At 44.4% G+C, this 26,154-nt stretch overlaps 1 protein-coding gene across 4 annotated transcripts; it reads right to left on the bottom strand.

Annotated features, from left to right (window-relative positions):
* Positions 1 to 490: 490 nt before the first annotated feature.
* TMEM40 (transmembrane protein 40) lies at positions 491 to 25,369 on the bottom strand. 4 transcript variants are annotated; one of them, XM_039886778.1, is made up of 12 exons: positions 25,289 to 25,369; positions 12,523 to 12,603; positions 11,721 to 11,870; positions 9,193 to 9,282; positions 8,001 to 8,054; positions 5,808 to 5,843; positions 5,379 to 5,411; positions 4,986 to 5,033; positions 2,524 to 2,595; positions 2,363 to 2,437; positions 1,827 to 1,889; positions 491 to 1,123 (listed from the first exon to the last, which is right to left on the bottom strand). In XM_039886778.1, the coding sequence occupies exons 2-12, from the start codon at positions 12,593 to 12,595 to the stop codon at positions 1,104 to 1,106; spliced, it is 714 nt and encodes a 237-aa protein (XP_039742712.1). In that variant the 5' UTR covers positions 12,596 to 12,603; positions 25,289 to 25,369; the 3' UTR covers positions 491 to 1,103. The 4 variants fall into 4 exon arrangements, with proteins under 4 accessions (XP_039742712.1, XP_039742714.1, XP_039742713.1 ...); XM_039886780.1 differs by lacking the exon at positions 11,721 to 11,870; XM_039886779.1 differs by lacking the exon at positions 9,193 to 9,282.
* Between the last annotated feature and the right edge of the window lie 785 nt (positions 25,370 to 26,154).

The following is a 26,154-nucleotide window of genomic DNA, read 5'->3' on the forward strand; positions in this document are numbered from 1 at the left end:
AGTTGAAGAGTTCTTGTTTCTTTAATCATTCTTCATATTCTTACTCTGGTTTCTTCTGTGTGTTCTCAGTTTATCACTGTTGCTCTTAATATGTGAGTCTACAACTTAACACATGCTATTGGTGTGGCCTGGCCATGTAAAGCAGGGCCTACTATCATCTCCTTCAGTCTGGACTCTGCACCTCCATTAATTCAACCCAAATTTAAAATAGATTTGTTTTGTGCCCTTGTCTCACTCCTATGGTATTTATTGAGCTGAGAGTACCTAACAGTCCCAGATTTTTTCACCAATATGTTTGCAAAACCCTGTCTCCCATTCTGAACCTGTGCAATTGAAGTTTTGGACCTAAAATGAGGGGCTTTACTTTAGATGTATTCCCTTCTGTACTTTATCATGTAGGACAAGGTGCCCGCCCTGACTAGATGGGGTCAAAGAAGACCCCAAGGGTATTCTTGCATTCAAGAAATCGAAAGAAATATTTTACTGACTCTTTTTAGTCCAGGGAAGAAAATGTTTATTTGAATCTCAATGGAGTCCAGGGCTGCAGGGCTGGGACTAGTGATGGCACAGGTGATAGAGCCCAGATGCTGTGGCTTTAGTGCCCAACATCTCACCTACATCAGCTTCACAGGGGTTAGGGGGGCGGTGGCGACATAGTGGTTCCTTGCCTCAGGGAAGTGGACTGTTAGTCTGTCCTGGGATGGCTCGGTAGGACCTGAGAGCACACCAAGACAGCCCGGGGATTTGAGGGAAACCAGGAGCTCAGACATGTTACATACAGCTTGCAGGGCCCAGGGATCTCCTACTGTCTCCTGAGAGCAGCGACGTCCCAGAATCTTCTTGTTGTTCCAGGTACCACGGAGGGCTCAGTCCCAGCACTCTCCCTCTGCCTTCCATCCTGGCAGCTGGATTGCATGCCGACATTGCCCGAACGACATCTTGGCCTGGGCTAGTGCCAATGTGCAGACCACGAAGAAGGAAAAGTGCTCTCTTTATTGCTCTAGCTTGATCTGCCATGTGTCTCCCGGGATGTTGCTCCGTGCTCAGAAGATGTAGTGGCAGTCACCCTGGAGCCTGGCTTGGCTGCCTGCCTGGTACTGGCCTCAGTCAGTCCTCCTGAATCCTGGAAAGGAAAGCCCACAGGATGGCATAGGATTCTGAAGGGAGTGAGGCCTCATCCCCATCATCACCCTAGATGCCTAAATACCCCTCATAGCTGGAATCATGTAGTTCCCCCAGAAGCCACGAGTCTCCGTGACCCACAGCCATTGAGTTAAAGGAGACAGAAATCCCAAGCACGGAGATACACAGCCCCCTGGCCTCTCAGTTTTGAGACATAATAGTAGGCAACAGAGCTGCTGGTTATGAAAGAGGTTCTCCTTTAGTTCATCCAGCCACTCTAGTGACCCTGGGCAAGTCACTCCACCTAAGTCTCAGTTTCATTAGACAAGCGTAAGATAAGTAAAGCCCACCCTCACCTCCAGTTGCTATTAGGGAAATAAAATCATGGAGAAGATAGTATTTGGGGAAATGTAAAGTTATACGACAGAATACCCAGATTCCCTTCACTTTTCTGCAGTGTTGCACACTTAAAGACTTCTGCATCCATTCCTCACATGGTTTTCACAATACCCTTGTATGGTAGGTGTTATTATATCCATTTTCCAGTTGAGGAATTTGGGGCTAAAAGAGGCTCCAGGGACCCACAGCTGGTAAATTGGAAGAGGCAGGACTTGAACCCAGGCCCTAACTTCAGGCCCTGTGTTCTTTCGTCATTGACCCTGATAGGGAGAGAGAAAGTGACATAGGAAGAATGTAAAAGTTACCCATCAGCCTGAGCTTCTGAAACAGGGGGATGAAGCCTTGCAGGACACTGTGGATCCGGTACACTGCTCAGAGATGAAGAGAAAGGTGACTGAGCTTTGTGTCTCCTCAACGGCCTTGGGGTCAGATATCCTCCAACCCACCCTGGACCAAGGCCTACCTCACACAAACAAGGCTCTAATGGTGGAATTTCAGGCAGCAGGTTAAGCTTTGATAATAGTACTAGACTTATTATTAAAAACAACAGCCTCAAATAGTAATAACAGTGCCAGGAAATGGTGAATGTAGTACCCAACCCCATTAACTAATTTGTTTTTTGGTATCTGCCTAACTGTTTTTGTTGTATTTTTACAGAGCTGCCTGTTTTTTCCACAGGGTTTTGCCAACAACCTCACATTGACCTTGAAAGTAGTCAGGAAGAAAACATGAGCATAAGGAAATCTTTAAAAAGTGTTTAGGTCATGACTTTCTGGCTCTTGGTGAGTATCTGTGGCTAGTCCAGCCACCACCCTACAAGAGATGGGGGTGAGGTGCTTACCCAGACCGAAATAGATGCCAACGGTCTCCAGGGAGGCAAAGGTGAGTAGGCCGACCCCAAGGGACATGAACCAGTCTGCAAGGGCAGCCAGGGAGAGAATGTTTAGCCTGCGAGTCTGGAGCCCCTCTCCCTCATTCCCTTTCCCACAGCTCCCCACTCACCTGCGTAATAGTGATAACACACCAGCAAGGCCCCGATGGCAAAGCAGAGGAGGACGAAGTGGAAAAACTCATCTGTAAAGGCAGAGGAGGTGGGGAATTTACTATTTGCTTCTTTCTCCTCCTTTTTAAATTACTAAACCTATTCCTGTCTCTGTTGAAATGTAGCTTATTCAGAGTCAGTACTCCTGACCAGCCGGACTAAAACAGCATCCCAAGCCCCACCCCTTTCCAGCCTTTATCTCACTTTATTATTTTTCTAACACTTATCACCACTCAACTGGTTATATTTTCGTTTCTGTGTTTATTCTCTGTCCCTATAACTGAAGTAGCCAGGTGCCCAATACTGTATTTGTGGAATAAATGTTAAATACAATTGTAAAAAATGCAAACGTGTCAAGTTTAATAGTTTCACATTTCCCCATTCTCTCTTCCTAATCCCATTCCTTAAAATTAAGCCATGACTGGCAAAACCTCTCCAGGCACATACATATGACACATTTTTAAAAACAAAAGGAGGATCAATTAGTATACCTGCTTCTCTGTGATTTACTTTTTCCCTCTTGTCAATAAATTGAGGCCATCTTTCCATCTCAGAGAATATATAGATTTGTCCTGCTTTTTTTGATGGCTATATAGTGTTCCATGGTATAAAGTTACTCTAGTTTATTTAACTAGTCCCCCACTGATGAACCTATTGGTGTTAGATAGTTGTTGTTACCACCAGTGTTGCACCAAACATCACTACACACGAACCTTCATGCATTTGTGCAGGTATTACTGTGGGCTCAATGCCAAGAGGTGGAATTGCAGGCTTGGAATGTTATTAGCAGAATGTAGTTAATAGAGATAGAGGATCTGAGAGGCAGGGACCGTGCCTTGGGCAGAAATTTAGGGGCTGTCTGTGAAAGAGGCCCTCCTGCACTTTGCCTGGCACACAGGAGTCATCAGGGTAAGAACACAGAGGCCTTGTCCTAGTAAAGGGGCTGTGATTAGAGGAGACACAAACAAAGATTTCAAAAAGAAAGAAAGAAAAAGAACAAACAGAGGACAATTCAGAAAAGGTTTCCTGGAATGAGGCAGGCTCCCTGAGTGGGTGTCGAGGCTGCCGGGAATGTGTCTTAGTTCAGTCCGGGTCAGCCACTGATGTGCTGTGAAGCTTTGGACAAATGTCCCGAGCCTTCTGAGTCTCAGTGTTCACATTGAGAAATAGAAGAGAGCAACGTCTATGCCACTGAAAGGATAGATGAGGGTCTCGGATAGGAGAGCTCTTTGTAAATGGTAGAAGGCAGTGTGATACCGCACACATACCACTGCTGTCGAGGGGCATTTCGAAGGCAAATGGATAGTTAGTGAGGAGGGTATTTCTGTCCTCTGCCCAGGGAAAAAATTAGAACATTCATGGCTCTAAATTCAGTTTACCCTTTAGGAAAAAATGTACGTTATGCAGAAATGGACTTAATGTTTAAGAAAGCATCAGGCTTAGGTCTCTCCGGAGTTGTGAAAACCGGGAGGTGGGGGGGTGGGCGAGGTGGATTAGAGAACTCTTTCTTTCTCTCTTCTTCACCCAATTTTTCTGAAATATAAAATGAGTTCCTAACAGAGAAGTTCTCCCTGAATCTTATTTTCAGTTTTCTTGTGAATAAATATTTAGAAAATACAAGTTTTTGAGAGATTGGAGGGACATCAACAAATGCAAGATTGAATAGAGAACCGGGTGGATAGGATAGCTTGGTCTGAAAAAGCAAGAAATCGGAAACAACCTAAACATCTGTCAAGTGGGGAATAATGAGTACGTCATAATGTACCCATACTATGGAATTTTATGCAGTTGTTAAGATGTTGTAAAAATTCAGGAATCAACGTGACTGGGGAAGTCCATGTGGGCTTTGTGGAAGAATGAGAGTTTGAGCTGAGCCTAAGAGAGAGTCAAGGCAGCAGGAGTTGAATAAAGGAGAAGGGCGTGTGTGTGTGTGTGTGTGTGTGTGTGTGTGTGTGTGTGTGTGTGTGTGTGTGTGTTTATGCTACTTGTGAGGCACAGCATGAGGGAAGGAAGTGAGGCCAAGGCACAGACCCAGTATAGTGAAGAGTTGGTTCAACCATGTGAGTGGAGGGGCTACTGTGAACTAGAAGTTTTGGAGGCCAAGGAGATCAGGTCAGGATAAGGACTCCAAGGTTATATATGAGCCCAGAGAGACCTAGAGGATCATTCTGGTCTGGTTTTTCTCAGATTTCAGCCATCCACATACCACCTTTGTGGGTTTTGCCCTTTCTCAGTACCACTGCTCACGATCTTCGCAATTTCATCCTAACCCAAGGACTATCCACACTAATATTTACTTAACATTTTTCTTTAAACAGAAATGGGCTACAATTACTGCTGTTCTAGGCCACCAGCTTACTTTCTACCTGTAGAAATTTGGACCAGACAGGTCGACGCAGCTTTGAGACACCAATTTCCTTACCATCTTTCTTTATCTTCAGTCTTCTTAACTGAGAGGCCTCCACTTCTCCTTAAGACCAAGAGAGAAATGTGTGTTTTAACTTTGGTGTGGAATAGCAGGTGGGATTTTTCTCTTCTCTGCTTCACTGAGAATGGCTCTCCTGGGTTCTTTTTCCTGGGTCAAGGCAAAGCTGTGAAAATGGGGGTGGCTGTCCCTAGGATCCTCACTGACCCCCCTCCTCCCTCCACAGGCCTGACTCTGAGCTTGGAGGTCCCTTTCCTGAATTAAGCGATACTCTGGCTGATGATGACATCCCTGCTGAGTCTGACCCACCCTCCCAGGCAGGCTGTGGCCCCACCTCACCCCCCTGGAATCCAGGCTGCCTCCTGCCTCTGTTTGGACCTTGCTACTTACCACTTGCTGGGTCTGAGCCTCTCTTTCGGAGTCCTGGAAATTAGAAACTCAACATTAGTGCCCAGGCCAGCTTGAATTTCTAACAGCTGCCTCCACCCTGGAGGAGGCAATAGGTGACCTATGAAAATGCTCTCTGTCAAATGCCCTCTGTCAAATGCCCACGGATCTTTCTATCTATCTATTGATGGTTGTAATCTCTTTGCCTCTTGCCTGGACCCTCTTTCTAATCTCCACTGGCTCCCTGCCTTATGTCTCAGCCAGCCCCACCTGCTTGCTGAGCCCAGCTCAGAGCCCCAGAACCCCAAGTGGACTTGTCCTGTTGTACAGCCATGAACCCTGATGGCAGCTGGTTGTCTCTGAGGAAAGACAATGCCCAGACCTCATTCAACACCAACACCAATAACCCCTCTCCCCTAACTGGACACTCACCTGATTCTCCAGAAGGTACCACTTCTCCAGGGATACCTGCACAGAAGGAAAATCAGTGATCACAGATACATTATCCGCTGGGTGGAGAGCAATTACACTGTAAAGAAGGTAGAGCTCACTCAGAGACTTTCCATTTAATCTGAGTAGGCTGAATGGTGCCTAGAGCAAGCTGGAAGTTCCTATTCCATCTAAAGAGGCAGTTGCCACCCACCAGCCGCTAAAGCTGTTGGAGGAATGCCTGCCCAGTGTTACAGGTCTTCCAATTTCCCACAAGAAGCCACAAACTTCTTGATTATAAAAAAGGTTGCCAACTCTTGTATTCCAGTGAATCAAAGAATTTGTGAGACTTGACATTATTTTATATGTTACTATGTAATGAAAACCACTGCCAATTATCATTGTAAGTTGCCAGTGATTTAAAAATACATCCCGATTTCAGATATGTTGAAATGTGAAAAAGTATGAGTTGTAGAACTGATAAAATATATTAATAATAGTTTTTAAAAATACATCGTGAGCCAGATAAAATACATTTGCACACACATGAGCCACCAGTTTTCAACCTGTGCCCATTCATGCCTATCCAGATTCAGGTGATAACATCTATCTCCAGCCCCATCAGGCCCTGAGCTCCCGGGAGCCAAGCTGAGCTGTACATGGCAGCCCAGCACTTCACCCTGAGTGTCAAGCACCTTGTCTGGATGAGCTGAGTACTATACCTAGCTTGAACTGCAGCTTCCCCAGCAATCTGGTCTGGAGTGCCCCCACCCCACTCACCTTCTGGTTCTTGGTGCCTATTCTAGTTCCTGATGACCTCTCTCCTAGCTTGTCAACTCCTTTCTCTCAAAGACAGGCAGAACCTCTTGTAACCATCCCCTACCATCAGATGCCCCCAATCCTGTATATTTCTTGTCCTTTAGGTCAGCCCCAAGCCATGAACATCAGAAGAGGGCACTCAGCACACAACAATAAACATTCAGCAAGCTCAACTGCTTTTAGAGCTAATATGCAAATGGGAACACCATCTGCAAGGGACCAAAAAATAACCAGTACCAAGGGTGCAGAGAATATACCAAGAAGAACATAAAATGAGACTCCAACAGTATAATTTACTAAGTATCTCCAATGCCTTGGGGGCAAGGGTGGAAGCACAAAGTAATTCACAAATATGTGACAATAGCTAAATTTTCTACAGTAAATATGAATTACTTTTATGAAAAAAATTTTAATATATGTAAATATCAGTTTCTCTCTCATTTTACACCCAATAAAACATTTCTTTCATACTTGAGCATTAAAAGCATTTTTCTAAACAAAGTAATACTTGTTTTGTAAAAAAAAAAAGAAAAAGGAAAGAAAGAAAGAAAGAAAGAAAGAAAGAAAGAAAGAAAGAAAGAAAGAAAGAAAGAAAGAAAGAAAGAAAAGAAAGAAGGAAAAAAAAATTCACATAAGCAAATAAAACACTTTAAAGTTTACCCAAAATGCTACCACCTACAGGCAGCCACTGGTAATGTCTTGAGCAGAACATCAAAATATTTCATTTACATTTCTTCAAATGTATACATAGTGTTTCTGTTGTTTTTCTAGGGTTATTTTTAGGAGTTAGGAGACTAAGTAGATTATGGAAATATTCGATTAAACAATGTTAAACAGGTTTTCTTATCTGGCCACATGCATCGGTCAGGTTTTTCAGAAACTTGGTTTATTCCTACAAATTCCCTCATTTTGTCATCGTGCTACTAAGCAAAGGGCCATAATATTTAGATCTTGCTGTAATGGTAACGATACTTGGAGACAATTATTTCATAATATGAGTTTTACAGAGATCAGATCCTTAATTTTCTCTTGCAGGTGTAAACAGCCCAGTATTCCAAGAGAGTGTGTGCTGATCATGTCCCATTTTGCTGGTTGGAAAGCTGAGGCCCAGAAAGGTTAAGTGACTGGTCAAGGTCACTCTGCAAGTCAAGGTTACAGTTCAGAAGAGAACCTAGGACAGTCTCACCGTGGTGCAAAATGCCTGTCCTTATCCCCATCTGCTGATGTAACCACTCACCTTGCCACATCTCTATATTTGCCCATGACTTTTCAGCTCATGAAAGGCACTTATGATTTCGTTTCTGCCCAACAAACTCCTAAGCCCTCATGTCCTTTGTCTAATTCTGTTTTCTCCAAAGCCACTGGACAATCAAATACCTCCATAGAGTTGAAGCTCATCCTTTGAAATGTCAGGCTCCCCATGCTCAGCACCTGGGTGGAGATAAACCCCGTTAGTCATCTCTCTCAGCTGGATTTAGGGCAGCTTCCATCTCCCACCTGCCTGAAGCCTTAAAAAGTCATATAGTTTTTGTGCTGGGGGTGAACTGGGCAGTCTTGAAGAGGCAAGACAGCCTTACAAGTGCTCCTTTACTCTGTCGGACTCCCCCCAGCATACTCAGAGGTGGCCGTGTCCAGTTTACCAAGAAAGAATCATGAGCCTGAGAGACCGGGACCTCATTCAAAGTCATTAATAATAGTTGCCATTTATTGAGCACTTTCTATGTGCCAACGCTGTACAGAGTAATTTATATTTAATATTTCATTTGATCTTCATGGAAATCCTATGAAGAAGGTATTAGTACCTCTTTCTCGTTCATTTTACAGATAAGGAAACTGAAGCTCACAAAGTTCAATTATTCCCTGAAGGTCACATAATCAGTACGTGACAACTTCAGAGTTCAAACTCAGGTCTGTCACCAAAGCCTTCAATCTTAATCATTTTTTATCTCCAGAAATAGAACCCAGAGCTCAACTCCAACTTCATGGGCAGCATTTGTTAAACACTTCATGTGTGCCAGTATCTGTACTAGGCATTAATCTCAGCTCTTTCCCCCGTATTGTTTTCTTCCCATGATCTATTTGGGCTAAAATTTATCACTGTTTTGTTTTGGTTTTGCAAAAATTTTCTTCTGATTGTAAAAGTAAATCATGCTCATTGTAAAATATTTATAGTATAGATAGTTAAAAGAAGAGAAAATCACCCATAACTTAAACTATCCACAGATAACCATTATTAACATTTGGATAGTTTTCCTTCTGGTCTTGTTTATAGCCACCTATGTGTGAATTTTTACAAAGTGTATATGAGATCAGACAAATGATACGATTCGATATCTTTCTTTTTCACTTCAGAGAGATACAAAGAACGGAGCTCTAACCAGGACAGGGTGCAGCATCACTATCTAATGTGCTGTTGTTGAACATAAGGTTGTTTCCCATTGTTGCCCTACTACAAACAATATTGAGAGGAACATCTTCACACAGACAAGACATGCTCAGTTCCATTGAGAAACTCAGTCCCATTGTGAGCCTAGTGGGCAAAGGAGAAATGGTAAGGCCTATTGCCTACCGGGTGAGCAGCCCCTGTGAGGGTATCCAGTCCCCTGGCTCTGCCGACTTTTTCTGGTTTCTCTGGGGTGCTGGTCCTCATCACTGTTCTCTGCAGGGAATAAACACAAGCTGTAGGAGAGCCTCAGCCTGAAAGAAGCCTGGAAGATGCTTATTCTGATGTTCACTCTCAGAATTTAATTTATGCGAGGAGTGTGGGGGAAAGAGGTCTGCTTTGGTGGCTGAGAAAAAGAAGATCTGCCACAAACTTTCTGTGTGAACTTGGACAAATCACTTAATATTCCTGTTGCTGCTTTCATAATGCTTTCTTCATGACAAGTTCATACAAGGTGTATTACTGAGATGGCTTCTCTCCCACCAAGTGCTGGTCTGTGCCATCTCTGTATCTCCACAAAGCCAAAGTGGCTCTATGTTTGTTCATGCTATCTCCCACAGGGAATGCTCTTCCCATTTGTCTCCCTTATCCTGAAGGTTAAGCTGATGTCACACCTCCTATAAAAAGACTTTTCCAACTGCCCCAGCTCACACTCATCTTACTCTCCTTCCTCTGCATCAACTGTCTGTTTGACACAGTGGGCATGAGGATCAGTGGTTGTGGAGCTTGTCTCTCCAATCATCCCAAGCTCCCAAAAGACAAGGCCTGGATCCTCACTCTCCCGAGGGTATCCAGCCTGGAGCAGGAGCCTGATTAAGACTTAGAGAATGATTGCATCATTTATACTTTTCGACTGGTCAGCATTCCAGGAATTCAGGCCTAGAAGTTTCTAGCCCCACGTCCAGAGGACTCCGTTTCCTCAGGATGACCAGGGTGGCTCCAGCAAGACTGGTGTCCCTCCACATGTTTGGGGGCCTGCTGCCCCATGGATAAATTTTAGAATTCCAGAAAACTGGGTTAACTATACTTAAAAATCAGTGCACATATGATCTCAGCTAGATGCAGAGAAAGAGGTATCAGGAAGTACATCAAGATATTGGTATTTATCTCAGAAGATAGGATTTGGGGTGGCTACCAATTTCTTCATTTCTGTTATTAATATCACTTCTTCATTAATATTTTACAAATATTAATTCATGCCAAAAAGAGAAGCTTATTCATTGAATTTTGCAAAATATCAAACAATACAGAAAATAACGAAAGCAAAATTTACTCCAAATTCTATCAGCCAGAGACAACCTGTATCAATATACAAATGAACATTGTTTTAGTCTCTATATTTTCATAATACATAATTTTTAATGAAAGGTATTATATAGAATTATATGCTGTGTAAAATAAGGACAATTTTTGTATGTACTCTCTAATTTAACTATTTAAAAAGTTAACCCTGGCAGAAGGAGTCACAGTTTGTTGCTAATACCCCCGGTATCCATTACAGAGCTTGGTACTCAGCAAATATTTATTGAATAAATTTAAGGAAAGATAAAATATGTGTTTAGTGGTTATCTCTGAGTGACGAAGCAAAGGATGATTTTTTTTCTTCTTTCTACTTCTTGATATGTTCCGCATTTTCTACAACATGCCTATGCATAATCTTTCACAATAAAAAAAGTTTTAATTAAAAAATAACAAGATACATTAAGAACAAAAAAATACAGGGAGAGCAGCGCCGCATGCCAAACTGTGAGTTAGGGTCCTGCGTATAGAGGAAGAAGGCCGGGGGCTGCAGTGAGGCACCCAGGCTTGGGGCCTTGAGGCCACTGTCTGAGCCTGAAGAATGGGCACTGTCTGAGTTCCAGCAATAGGCTAGCCATTGTGGATCAGACACTCGGATCCTGAATGTCAGTCTGTCTCTGTGTGTCTGTGTTTATTTTCCTATCGCTTTCTCTTAGAGTTCAGGCCCACTGAATACAGCCAGTCCCATGTGTGCTGTGGAAAAAGGGGGGAAGCAGCTTATGGGGGAGACATTTGTGGGAGAACAGCGCCCTCTAAGGGTCATCCAGACTCAGAAGGCAGGTTGGCCCCTCCCACCAGGGACCCCCTGCAAGAGTTCCACTGTACCTGGAAGCCCTTCTTCCAGAGCTAAACTTCATAGAGGGTGGGTTTGTATACTTTTTAATAAGGACAGTGGCTTCTTTTCCAGTTTCCTGAGGAGAATGGCTACACACAAAGCCACTGGACCCGCTAACTATTCTCCCTCCTCTGTCTGCTGAAATAAACGTGGATGTTGTGGCTTTGAGCCCCAGCCTCATCGTTTGAAACATAAGAACATGAGGTCAGAGTGCCAGGGCTTTGCAAGTATTTTTTTAAATTTAGCTTGAGATTGCTTTCATCAAATAAAATCCCAGGCCCAGGCCTACTATGTTATATGTTCATAGTTCAGGCGGTCTGGTTGAGGAGGAGTAGACCAGAGCCAACTCTTAGGTTTCCCCGTCCCAGGAAGAGCTCAAGGGACTCTGGAAGGGACTGTGGAAAAACAGAATTGAAGTAATCAGGATGGGGGACTATGGGGCATGGTTTTTCCACATAAATGCTTTTCTTGAATAATATTATAAGAATAAACACACATGTATATTTAATCTTTGCTATACCTGAGGTAGAGGAGGAGGAGGAAGAGGAGGAGGATGAGGATGAGGATGAAGAGGAGGAGGAGGTAGAGGAGAAAGGCTTGTCTCTCTCATTTCGTTCTTGAGAAAAGACTCCGGCCTCCCCGTCTTGCTTGCGGAAATCTGTCTCTGCATCTGGGGGGCACACGCACGTAAGGATGAGTGTTTCCCGCCCTTCTCACCCCAGAAACCACCAAGGCCTCCCTAGGAGTCTACCTGGACTTGGGGAGCCAGCAGGGGCTGGTTTCTCCGCAATACTCTTCCCAAACCCTTAGCGCCGATGGAAGGTTCATTCGACCAGGGCTCTCAGAGGCCCTAGGGGCTCCAGGAAGGTCCAGGGCAGACATTTCTCTGAATATGGAGCCCAGAGAGGAGCTTCTAAGGGTGCTGTCTTGTCCAGAGACCACTGGACTGTGTAAGCAGTTGCCAATTTAGGATTCTCTGTAAATTACAGGGCAGGTGGGATCTGATCAAGCCCTGAACCTTCCTATCCCCCATCCTGGAGCATGCAGGACCCTCCTCACCTTTTAAGGACTCCCCCTAGTGTCAGTTCAAGCCCCCAGAGCCTCCTGGAGATTTGGGTAGCAACTGAGGGTCCCCACAACTGGAAAGCACTGGGGGGACAGACTGGACCAAGCACATATGTATGTGTACATGTGTGTAAAATCACTACTTCTCTAGAGGTTCCAACTGTGACTTAAACCTCAGCAGGGCCTTCTATTCTACCCACTGTTGGACTCCACCTCCTATGTAGCTTTTCCCAGAGGGTCAGAAAAGGCAAACATACGGTCAAGATCATCTGTTTCTTTGTGAACTCGACTGTGGTCTTGAGTCTGGGAGGAGCATCCCGAAGTCTCCATGGCTTTCCCTGGAGGAATACAATATTAAATAATTGGTATTACCTTAGTTAATAACTTTAACATATAAAGAGCTTGGCAAATAAATAAGAAAGGGAAAAACACTTCATTTAAAAAGATATAAGAAGAACAATTTACAAAAAGAAAAGAAATACAAAATTAGGGAAATTTGAATAATGATCATCTTTTGACAATATTAATAAGTTGTTTATTTTAACAAATAGACTTTAGTTTTAGAGCAGTTTTTGGTTCTCAGCAAACTGAGTGGAAGGTACATAGATTTTCTATATACATCTTAAATCCAAACATGTGTAGCTTCCCCCATTATGAACATCTCCGCCGGAGTATTTATGTTTTTCAGGTGTGATAGTTATCTTGAGGTTATATTTATTTAAAGTATCTTTAAATTTAGATATAATTACTGAAATATTTATGATAAAATTATATGATGTCTGGGACTTGCTTCGAAATAATTTTGTTGGAGAGTCAGAGGGCACAGGTGGGGGTCCAGATAAACAGACATGAGATCAGTTAATAGTTGTTGGAGCTACATCAAAATATAAAGAGTGGTTTTCTCTGGGTGGCGGTATTATGAGTATTTTTAGTCTTATTTCTACTTTGCATTTACTAAATTTTAACAGTATTATTTTTGTTATAATAAAATAATTAATGTTTTTAATTACTTAAAAATGCCACTTTATATCAGTATAGTACTTAATGGTTTTACAAAGGGCTATGTGTCTATAATTCCATCTGAGCCTCATCATAAACTAGTCAGGTAGGAAATGGGATTGAGTGCTCCTCACATTTGAATTGTAGTTTTTAGACAACAAAACTTTCCAAAAGATTGTCTCATTCGAGACTTAAAATAACCCTGCAAAGTAAATTGCATTATCCCCATTTTACAGGGGAGGAAACTGAGGCCCAAAGAGATGAAGTGACTTGCACAAGTTAGGACTCCTGACCCATATTCTATTTAATGCACCTCAAAATGTTGGTTAGGGTCACAAAACTGTTCAAGGGCCACCATGGAGTCAAGCCTCCCAGGAATGGAATGCAGACTGTCTCCTAGGGACAAAGATCACTTCCACTTGAGAATCACTGGTCTAGACAATCTACTCTTTTTAAGCTTTAATTTTATTTAAAAAAATTTTTCGACACACGGAAGAATAGGCAATATGATTGAAGAAAGATGCTACCCTGGTGGATTTAAAGATGGAGGAAAAGGCCAGGAGCCAAAGAATGCAAGGAGTGCAGCTCTAGAAGATAGAGAAGGCCTGGAAACATTCTCTTCTAAACCCACTGGAGGGAGCTCAGCCCCAATTTCAGATTTTGATTCTTAGAACTGTAAGATAATAAATTGTGTGTGTGTGTTAAAAAAAATTTAATCGAGTTATAATTGGCATATAACATTATATTAGTTTCAGATATGTAACATAGTGATTCAATATTTGTATACATTGCAAAAGGATCATCACAATAAGTCTATTTAAAATCCGTCGCCATATGTAATAACAAAATATTTTTTTCTTGTGATGAGAACTTTTAAGATCTACTTACTCTCTTAGCAATTTTCAAATATACAATACAGTATTACTAACGATAGTCATCATGCTGTACATTATATCTCCAGAATTTATTTATTTTGTAACTGGAAGTTCATACCTTTTAACTGCTTCATCTATTTTGCCCGTCCCCATCCTACTCCTGACAACCACCTATCTGTTCTCTGTATCAATGAGTTGGAGTTGTTTTTGTTTTTGTTTTACTGGAGAATCTACTCTTCATCCATCACAAGACCTTGGCAAGGCAATATCTTTTCCTGTGTCTCAGAGTCAGACCAGCTGGGTTTGAATCCTGACACTTCCAGCTGTGGCACCTGGGTATGTTCTTGAACCTCTTGCTATGACTCAGGTTCCTCTTCTGTAAAATGGGGACAATAGTCGTATTGTTGTGAAAATGGAATGAGTTCAAATACGTGAAGCACTTAGAGCAATGCCTGGTACAGAGTAAATATTGAATAAATGCTATCTGAGATGATGACCATTATTATGACAAGGGAGAAACAAGACCATGTTTGTGTAGTGAGACGAACATGTGTTTTGGGGTCAGACTGATCCCACTTCTGTCATTCGAGCCAGGGATAACCTTGGGCAGGGCAGTCCCCTTCTCTAAGCTCTAATTACCTCAGTTGTGAACAGCGATGGCAGAGCATTAGGGAGGAAAGATAGCCAGTGTCTGCACTAAAGGAGCTCAGAATACGTGAGTTCCCTCTTCTACAGGCCTCCTATTATCCTCAGACACTTGGTGTCCAGCCCCAGCCCTGCCCATCCGCTGTCTCCTAAGCCTCAGGCTCTATTACTCCCTTTCTAGAATAAAAATTCCCATTTTTCAGGGCAGACTTCAGCAAAGCATTAGGAAGTTACTAGCCAATAAAACGAATTAATATTCAGGTATGAATGAATGATAACCATAAGCCTCTAGGGCAAACCTATATTTTGAAAAGAACTTTTTGTTCATGGCATATATCCAATATATGTTTATTGGCTGAGATCATCTCTAATGGTGGAATTTCAGGTGAAGTGAAGGAAGAGATTTAGAGACATATGGGGGAAAGAGAGCTTCTGGCTGGTGCCAAATACACCAAAAGTTCACCAAGCTGGTCCTATCTCTTTCCTGCTCTAGCTGTCTCGGCCACTTGGCAGTCCCTGGTCACATACAGCATTTTCAGCATTTTCCTATTGTCAAAATTGTATTTGACCCTCCAGGCATAGCTCAAAATACCACCTCCTTCATGAAGCCCTATGCTGATTGCTTAACCAGTACCCTTCCTCCTGAACCCCACTCCATTAATCCTCCTCCCCGAACCACCCTTGGACTTCTTCCTTGCTAACGGAACTGCAATTTTGTTTTTCCAGCTCCAGTTAGATACTCGTTTTTCTGGTCTTTCTTATAGCTGGGGGTGGCCATGTGACCCAGTTTTGGCTAATGAAAAGTCAGCTGGGATTCAGGAAAGGTTTCACTTCTCCTAACAAATGAAGCCAACAGGGCTGGTGCTGTGACTTGCCTCTCCTTCCTTCCTCCAACATGCATGTGATGGCAGGAGCTACAGCAGCCATCTTGTGACCTTGAGGAAAAAACCAAAGCAAATGCAGAGATGTTGTTTGAGCTGCTGAGCTCTTGCCAACAACTGCCTGCTTTCTTGTTATTTGGGAAAAATAAATCTCTTTTTGTTTAAGCCTCTATAGTCAGGATTTTTAACATTTGTAGCTAGCTGAACACAATTCTGACTGATACATAGTTCTTCTTACATTCTTACATTAATTGAGCACCTACTGTATGCTAGCACTAGGGATACTGTGTTAGATAAGTCTTCAAGAAATTTCAAGGTAGACCAGGGGACTGTGGGAGCCCCGGGGCTATATCAGACCCAGGTCAGTCAGGGAAAGTTCCTGAAGGAGGGTATGCTGGGGTGAGTTTGAAAGGACCAAAGAGAACAATGTGCAAAGGCACAGAAGCAAGGGACCCTGGCCCACATGGGAAACAGTTGTCAGGAAATAGCTGTAAAGAAAAATGGGATTTGGGGGAGGCCCTAAGATAACACCCCCACCCTGTCTTCAGCACATAGCTCTCCTGAGCCTTAGTCAACTCTGCCTTGTACCAGGCTCTTCTTTAAGGTAGGCACCTCGTTGCGTAACTCTAGGGCCATCATCCCTATTCACCTTCTCAGCACTCAACAGAGAGTCTGACATACCCACGGCGTGTCTCCACTATATCATGAAACGAGCCAGGGTTAGGGACTGAGGTTGATTCATCTGTGTGCCACCAGAACCCTGCACAGGGCCTGGCAGAAAGCAAAAATGAGGACGATGACAATAACAAACAAGTGCTTACTCTCTGCCAGGCAATCATCTGAGCACGTTACACGTGTCAACTCATGTATTCCTTACCACAGCCTTATGAGGGTGCACTATGGTTGTACCCATTTTATAGGTAAGAACATCGAGGCACAGAAAGACTAAGAAACTTGTCTAGGGCCACATAGCTAGTAAATGCTTGAGCAAGGATAGTTGCTTAGTCTACACTGGGGGACGAAAGGAGTGATGCTGACATCTCTGCCCAAGCCCCTATCATTTGTACCAGGAAAGAAGCCACTAAACGGTCCTGGCAATGTTATGCAAATGATGTTGATTTGACTTAGGAGCCCTGAGCAAGTGTCCTCACAGCTAAGGGCACTTCCTCAGGCAGTTCTTCAGCGCACTGATCCATCAGGAGAGGGGGAATGGTAAACCTGAGGTAGCCCTGTTTCACCTTTCAGTGTCCTTGCCCCATCCCTCCTCCACCCATATTTCTGCTATGACAAAGGATAAATAGAACTTTTAAAATTTAAAACTCAAGGATCAGTGTGCAAGGCAAAGCTTAATACAAAGGACAGAGCATCAGTGGTGGAACAGCAGGCACCACCGGCAGTGAGATGGCTGGGAGAGGTTTCTACAAGCTCTAGTTTAATACATGTGACTTTGAGCCAAGACGGACCGTGGGGAGTTGACAGGAGAAGTGAAGAAAGAAGAAAGCAAGAAGATGAGAAGGAAACGGCACATTCCCTCCAATCTTATTTTATTCGTACAAGTCTCATTTTATGCAGGAAAAAAACTGAGGTTCAAGAAGACAAAGTGACTTGTCCAAGGTCTCTCAACTTACAGATGGACTCAAATCTGACCCGTCCCAATAGAGAACCCCATTCCCCGGCCCTGGTTAGAGGCCTCTAGGGCCCCTCTCTCAGGTGGCCCCACATCTGAGGCTGATCCTACAAGGAAATCGAATGCCTGACTTCCTAGCACTTTTCTCCAAAAGCCCAGCCCTGCTGAGTCACTGGTGGTTCCAGGTCCTCTGCACCCACAAATCTGGCTAAACTGGATTTCAGTTCAGCCCAGATTTCTTAAGCTCCTGCTGTCACAGGCGCCTGGGCCCAGGGTGGGAAGGGATATTAGGAGATGCTGAGCTATCACAGCCTCACAGCACCTTCCCCACCCAGCTCACTCGATCCTCATACTAACCACGAGGGACGCAGGGTGGGGATTGCTGTTTTATTTTACAGATGGGGAAACTGAGGCCTAAAAATGGAGGAACTTGCACAAGCTCACATAGCAACTCAGGGGCAAGGCTGGCACCAGAAACCCGTCTCTTGATTCAGGGGCTGTTTATCTTTTCCCCAGTGTCCCACCCTGGAGGATGGGGACGAGGCAACTAAGAGTTCCCCGAACAGGCTGTCCTCTCGTTTCAGCTCCCGGACGCTGTCTGCTCCGCAGTCTGGTTCCTCAGCAATTCCCTCTGTTCTGTGAGATCCCAAATCCTCCTAATAAAGTCCTTTTTTTGGTACCGCGAGGTGGTTTCTGTTACTTGTAACTGAAGCACTTTAGTTGAGATAAATGTGTGAGGAGGGCTCTGGGATTCTAGGCAGAGCAAAGCAGGGCTGGGGGCAAAGGGGTCCACAGATTTCACTCCAGCCTCCAGGGTGAGACTTGGGCAGGGTCCCTGACGTCCCATATATGAAGCGAGGCATTCTATCTCAACTCCAGGCTGGGTCGGGGACTTCCACTTCCCCTTCTTCCTCCTCCCTGTAACTGTCCAAGCAGCAGCGGCCCTGAATATCTTGTCCTAGAGACTTGTACACTTGCTGAAAACAAAGACCATCTTAGAACCAGTTCAGCTCCTCACTGGTTTTCTATTGCTTCTGTAACAAATTCCCACAAACTCAGTGGCTTAAAATAACAACATAAATTCAGTGTCTCATGGTTCTGTAGGTTAGAAATCCAACACAGGTCTCCATGGGTTAAAATCAAGGTGTCTGCAGGGCTGACTTCCTTTCTGGAGGCTCTGGAGGAAATTTAGTTTCCTTGATGCTGCTTTTATTTCTTCTCTTTCTCCTTCTCCCTCTCCTTCTCTCCTTTCCCTCCCCTCTTCTCTCCCTCCTTATCCTTTATCTCCCTTCTTTTTCCAGCTTTCAGAGGCCACCCGCATTCCTTGGCTTGTGGCCCCTTCTTCCATCTTCAAAGTCAACGATGTCAGGTCAAGTCTTCCCATTGCGCCACCCTAACCTCTAACATCTGCCCTCCTCTTCCACTTTTAAGGACCACGTGACTACATTGGGCTCAGCCTGATCATCTGGGATTATATCCCTATGTTAAGGTCAATTGATGCGCAATCTTAATTCCATCTCAACTTTAATTGCCCTTTGCTATGTAACCTAACATAGTAACAGTTTCCAGGGATTAGGATACAGATATCTTTGAGGGCTATTATTGTGCCCACCACAGTCTCTAATCCCAGTGCCTGCCACAGCCTGGAGCCCTGCAGATGCTGAACATCTTCCTTTCTAAACCAGGTTCCCTCTTTGACTCCACCATGCTCCTGAGCCCCCAAACTTCCAAACAGGAAATATGTCCTGACTCCTTCCTCCCTAGCCAGCCAAAGCCCAAGCCTGTCCCATTTCCCCTTAAAGAAGGGCTAGTTTCTCTGTTCCCACTGCCTCCCTATAGGTTCTCTTGAGAGACCTATAAAGGAAGTGAGGGCTTTGGAGTTCGTTATACCTGTGTTCTTATCCCTGCCCCCTAGCTGCCTGGCTCCTCTCGGCCTCAATTTCCCATCTATAAAATGGGACATTAATATCTATTCCCAGAGTATGGTGGGAATTAGATAATATCGTGCCTGTAATAAGCCTAGAATACTGGCACTTAATAAGTAAGAGTTTCCTTTCTCCTTTCCCATGCCCAATATCTCTCACACTTGGCTCATGACCAGATTCCAGGAGAACAGGTGACAGTGCCAATTTCCAGGACTCTCTCCTCTAGAGGTTTTTCGCTCTGAGGGGCTGATGTTAGGAGCAAGGTTTGGGTTAGGATATGGCTCAGGGAAATCTCTGTTGTTAACAAGGGCACCACACGCTTGGTAGAGTGTGGTCCACTCAGACCGCCAGAACCCCTGAGCGTTGCAATAGTCTCCCAACAGGCTTGCCCGCCTCTGTCCACCCCTCTCTGCACACACTGCTGGATGGCCCTGGGCTTCAGTTTCCCCATAGGTAGAAGTTAGGCTGAACTCTACAAGGTTCTTCTAGCTCTGATATTCCAGGATGCTAATGCCCTCCTCTACTTAAAGTCTTCAAGATTCATGCACTCAATCAGCAAAGAACTCCGGACTCACTGTTGATGTGGCCTGCAAGAGGGCCCAGAACAGCATGTATCTATATCTTCAAGGGAACAGTAGGCCCTTGACATGCTCTAAGAAAAAATACAATTATTTGTATTCAAATAATTTGGGACAACACTGCTTTCTATAGCTCACTTCTTGGAGCTCCTCGGAGTGTAATTGTGTGATAAAGGCTCTGAGAAGGCAAGCAGGAAAGAATGTTCTTTCATTATTAAATCCAATTCAGTACCATGCAACAACACAGTCCTTTTCCCCAGAATGTGGTTCGGCATAGCTTTGAGAAATGCCATCTGCTTCAATCCCTGATCTGCCTGGGTCAGCCTCTCCGTCCAAAAATCTAGGCCTGAGCACTACCCACTTTGGACAGTGCCAAACTTCTCTGTCCAGAGATCTTCCACCTCTCTATCAGGTCACCCTGGGGAGGAGAATGAATCAGAAACAACACCTAAGGGCATAAAACAGAAGTAGTCTTTCCACCAGCTCCAGGGCCCTGAGGTGTGGGTAGTGAACTCCCTGCACACTCAGGGTAGGGGCTGGGTAAGGGCTGGGGGAAGACACAGACTCAGCTGTTCTGAGACTGAGGGCCTGGCCCCAGCCCTGCCACTAACCCACTCCAGGCCCTTGGGCACATCACGTTCCTCTTCTAGGTCCCTTTTCTTATCTACATAACAGGCAATAAGGTCACTCACTAAGGGTTTTGGTTCCCATCTGGGGTCGTGGATAGGAAAGTGTGTAGTAAAATTATCATGCTCTGAGCTAGGATGCTGTACTGCAAGGTATCTCGACTAAGTCACTCCGGCCATGGGGTCTGACAGAGCCCACTTCAAGTCGTGTTTCATCATTTTACTTCCATGCTCTGTGACTTTGGGCATATCGCCTCACCTCTCTGACCTTCAGTTTCCTTGTCTGTAAAATGGGGGTAGCGTCACTATCTTGCAGCATTGCTATGAGGATTCAGACTTAGATGCTGAGCTCCCTGGGACTAGGAATAATGTTTTCTTGCTCTCTTCTACAGTCTAGCCCCTGGCTTATAGAAAGTGCTTCATAAAAAGAGATCATAAAGTGCTGAATTTGAGAGTTTAGAGAAATGATGTGAGGCCGGCAAAGTTTCTTTAGCACGCCCTTCTTCCCTTTAGAAGATCTCATACTTATTTGCACCCCTTCTCCTTCTTCAGCACCCTCCCCCTTCTGCTCTCAGCTCACCTTAACCCTCCCCGACCACCAGCTCCCCAGATTTGGCGGTCTCTACCTTTCCCCAAGCTAGAATTTCACAGAGTTGCAGCCAGGAGATCAAAACTGAGCCCCAGAAAAGGAAAGCGACTTGCCCAAGGCCACACAGCAAGCAGTCTGGATATGAACTCAGGTCTGAGGCTGACGTCCAAGTATGAAGGAGAGAAGGAAGATGCCACCATTTCCACCACCTTCGCTGTTTTGTCCCAAGTCTGTCCAGGCAGTCTGATGGTGGGATAACAGCCCACACTGCTCAGCCAGCTGACCACTAGCTAGATGGACCTGTCATGAATCTGGATGAACCTTGTGGCCACAGCACACCCAAGGATGCAGCCAGGGCCAGGGGTTGCCCCTGAGGAGTGCGAGGTGGCACCTAGGCTGAAACTTGAAGTTACAAAGGGACAAAATCAAGTTTGTGCAGAGAGAGGTTGGGTGGGCCCAGCTTGGAGGCTGTTCATACATAAAGACCTAGGATTGTCAAAAGACACTCTTAAAGGTAAGTAAATGTTAGCACAAACATCCTAGTGTCTAACACATAGTTAGTTGGTACACAATCAATGTTTATTCAAGTGCAACATGAGCCAACAAGGTGATAGAGCTACAAAGCAATGCTAGCACAGTCTTAGGTCATATTAATAAAAATACAGAGAATCTACAGTAAGGAAAGTGATCCACATTCTACTATGCCCCATTCTGGATTCAATCCTAGATCCTGCACAGAATAGAATCTGTACAAAAAGAGAGAATCTAGAGGATGTGGGGAGAAGTGGCTGGTGGAGCAGGGCACTCAGCCTAGGGATGAGCACTGCATGAGCAGACCTAGTCACTGTCCTCAAGTCTCTGCAGGACTTCTCCAGGACAGGGGACAGGCAAGGGTCAGGACCTCGTGGAGCCACTAGGGCAGATGCCAGTAAATAGATAAAAGACTTTTCTTAAAATGACAGCTGTTTTGGGACGGTCATGAGCACCCTAACATGAGAGGTAGCAGGCTGAGGAACAGGAGGAGCTGGCTTAGGTGTTCTTAGCTTGGAAGATATTAGTCTCTCAGATAATAATCTCTAAAGTGCAGAAGGAAAATATTAGTTCATGTATTTCTAACTAAAAATAATTAATAGTATACAGTTCAACTCTGATGTGCACCCTCGGGCATATGTCGGCAACAAATGTCACGTCCATTAAATGGGGTCCCCGGAGCCCAGTAGGGAGCCCTGCTGTGGCCACATTTTCCATTTTCTACATTCAGCCTATTGCAACATATTGTGGTGTACTGGTGCTGGGTTGTGTGGATTTGAGATCAAACAATACAGCTTTAACTGAATCAGCCCCATAGCGTGGACAAGTGGCTTCAAAGAGTCCATGCAAAGAAACCACGGATGAAGATAACTCTAATCTAGAAAGTACAAGCAAGCAGCAGGAAATGTGTGAGACAGACCTGCTCCGGCTCCTCCTTCAATTTCTTCATCAGCCATGTTACCACGATGAAAATAACAATGAATGGGATCTCTCTCACACACAATTGCCTACTGAAGCCAAAAAGCAAACTATTTGAAAAGTGAATTTCCGCTTATTATCAGTGGTAAAGAAATTCACTCCAAGTGTATATTGGGCCTTAGACATTAGCTAATGGCCACATTACTCGGATATAATTTCTAAATCTATAAATACATATATGTTGGGGATGCCTACAGCATTTTTATGGAGAAGAGTGCACAATCAAATAATGTGACAACTGTTGCTCCAGACCCTTAGACCCAACTAGGGGATATTATTTTCTGTTTGAGTTTTGGGGTCTAATCAGATTTGTTTCAGACTTAGGGACCAAGAAAAACTAGGCAGGAGTGTGGCCCCTAATAAACCTTTCTGATGCCCCCCAAATGTTTGAAAATTAATGAGAAGAAACCAAAAACTTTTAAAAGGTTTTCCCTGGCTCTGATTCTCCAAGGTGGGTGCCTGTTTAAACAGAGACAGTCCAATCTCCTCTCTCTGTCTCTCTCTCACACACAACACACGTACAACACACACCCACACAACACACACACACACACATGCACGCAGTTGGCTAAAACACGAAAGGAGGCATACAGTGCAGAGAAAGAGGTTGCTGGCTCTTGAATGTCAGACAGACCTGGACTCAGTTCCCCGCTTTACCCATAGCTAACTGTGAAGACCTCAGGAAAGTAACATCCATTCTCGGAGCCTCAGAATCCTCCTCTGGAAAAATGAGCATGTGTAGAACTCAACAATAAGATGACAACCCAATTTTAAAAGAATCAAAGGATTTAAATAGACATTTCTCTATAGAAGATATACGAATAGCCAATAACATGTGGAAAGATGCTCGGCATCATTAGTCATTAGGGAAATGCAAATCAAAACCACAATGAGATATCACTTCACACTCAACGTAATGCCTAAGAAAAGAAATACAGACAATAACAAGTGTTGTCGATGGTGTCGAAAATTGGAGCCTTCATGTATTGTCAGTGGAATTGTAAAATGGTATAGCAGCTTTGGAAAACAGTTTGCCGGTTCCTCAAAATGTTAAACATAGATTTATCATATGACACAGCAACTTCACTCCTAAGTATATACCCAAGAGAATTGAAAACTTATGTCCACACAAAGACTTGTACATAAATGTTCACAGAAGTATTATTCATAATAGCCAAAATGTGGAAACAATCCGAATTTCCATCAACTGATATTCAATAGATACACAATGTGATATAATCATACAATACACTCTTATTCTGCCATAAAGAAGAAATGCTGACACATGCTACAACATGTATAAACCTTGAAAACACTATGCTCAGTGGAAGAAGCCAGTCAGAAAGGATCACTTATTGTATGATTCTATTTCCATGAAATATTTAGAAACATTTAGAATAAGCAAATCTATAGAAACAGAAAGCAGATTAGTGTTTGTGGGGGGAGGGGGGCAAAGGGAGTGACTGCTAAAGGGTATTGGGTTTATTCTGGGATGATAAACATGTTCTAAATTAGATAGTAATAATGGATGCCCTACTTTGGGAATATACTAAAACCACAGAATTGTACACTTTAAAAGGGTGAATTTTATGGTATGTGAATGATCTCTCAATAAAGTGTTGTTTGTTTTTTTTTTTTTAAAGAGAACTTCCCACATAGGATTGTTATGAAAGTAAAATAGGGCCTCCAGCAGGGTAATGCCCAGCATGAGCCCTGGAGTATAGCCAGTGTGGTGGCTTTTAGAGGATTCCAAGATCCAGGTACCTTAGTGTTTTAGAGGGCTACACTAGTCTGAATTTTAGAAATTTCAGAGCCAGGAAGGAGTCTCATTATTTACAGATCTGCTTAGTTTGGACTCCAAACAGAACACTTCACTCAATATAATGCCCACTAACACATACTTCTGACTCAACTTTTTTGGTAGTTTCTAAAGAAAACAATAAAATAACAGGCACAAGATCATATATAACCTTTCTTGTCCCCCTTAAAAGAAAAATGGATTGGTTCGAGGCTTGAAAGCTGCCTCTGAGAAGAGGAGCTGGAATGCTCTGAGCAGAGGGGGCTCCCCTGATTTAGGATGATAGCCCAGGAGATAGTGAGGGAAGATGATGCTTGGACAGGGGCAGGTGGAGGCTCCCCTATAAGCCACACCACTTTGGTGAGCTTCTGACAGGCAGCAGGGCCCCCTCCCCCAAGGCTCAGCTCTCTCTGATCAGCATTTTTGCCCCAAAGGTAAATTTGAGCCCGAAACAGAGGAGACAACTGGCCTCATCCTCCCACATCTGACATGCCTGGCTCAGGGCCCACAGTGGTTTCTGAGGGAAGAACAAAAGGGTGGCTGCCTTTATTTACTGGTCAAAGCACAGAGGCTAAGAGGTTTGATGGGACACCCTTGCCTTCCAAAGCTCCCCTCCCCACAAGGGCAGAGTGGGAGAGGCCTTCAGAGATCTAGTTAAACTCTTCACAAATGGGGAGATTGAGGCTCAGAGAGGTCAAGGAGTTTTCTGAAAGTCCTACAGCAAGTTTATGACAGAATCAGGAGTTGGCCATCTGCTATGCTTGGCTGAAGCCTCAAAACAACCCAAGGGGTAAATATTTGTCATCCTCCCCAGATTTTTCCAGAGATGGTGACTGAGGTGCTCAGCCAGCTGGGAAGACAAAAAGCTGGGATTCAAATCCGAGCTCCCATAGGAACCACAAAACATCAGCCCTGTTGAAAAGCCAGTTCTCTTAAAATTTAACCCCTCTCCCTGCCCCATGTTCCATTACCTGTGATCCCGAGGCCTGTCAGGTGCAAGGCGAACTGTGTGTGAACTGTGCTGATGCCAGCCTGGGCAGGGGAAGAGGACAATGGCCACGCCCCCTGTGATGGGAGGGGGCAGGATGTGACTTGTTCCTGGGCCCCACTTGCTCACTGCTCACCCTAGTGGCATTCCTTCCTGCCAGAACTATTGGCCCCAGGAACTCCTGTCTGACTTGACTCTTCCTTATGACACCCCAGGACCTTAGATGGGGCTACTACACCCCAGACCCACCTCCTAGACCATGGCCACGCCCTCTGTTTCTGGGGGGAAGTGATGTGAGGGGCAGTTGCATCACCGTCGGCTGTGCCAAATTCTAGGCAGAGATGAGGTGAGGTGTGTCCCAAGTCCCCACCTCCACCCAAGTTGTTAAGGCTGACTCAAAACCCAGCCATGTGGACCAACCTGATACTCCTGGGAAGAGTAAGGGTGAGCAGACAGCAGGAGAGGAGGCCCCAGGAGCTCAAGGGGCTGGAGACTCCTATAAGCAGACTGGCAGTGCCCTCTCCTGGTGAAGAAACAAGGCAAAAGCTAGAATGTCCACTGCCTTGTGAGATGTAAAACACAAGTCCCATGGAGTGAGGACTGACCTCTCACAGCTGAGGCCAGGAGTAAACCCAGCTCAGTCTGCTTCTGCCTCTCACTCATTTATCAAATACTCTGGAAGCAAGACAGTAAGCAAGTCCTACATCACCCTGGGGAGCACCCAGACCAGAAGGAGACAGGCCATGACAGGCTTCATGAGAGCAAAGCCCCAGGACCTGTGGGTTCCCAGGAGTCATCCTTGATTCCTTGCTTTCATTCTTGGAGTCATCCTTGATTCCTTGCTTTCTC

Source organism: Pteropus medius, unplaced genomic scaffold (genome assembly GCF_902729225.1).
Source record: "Pteropus medius unplaced genomic scaffold, Ma_sr-lr_union100, whole genome shotgun sequence".
Taxonomy (NCBI): Eukaryota; Metazoa; Chordata; class Mammalia; order Chiroptera; family Pteropodidae; genus Pteropus; species Pteropus medius.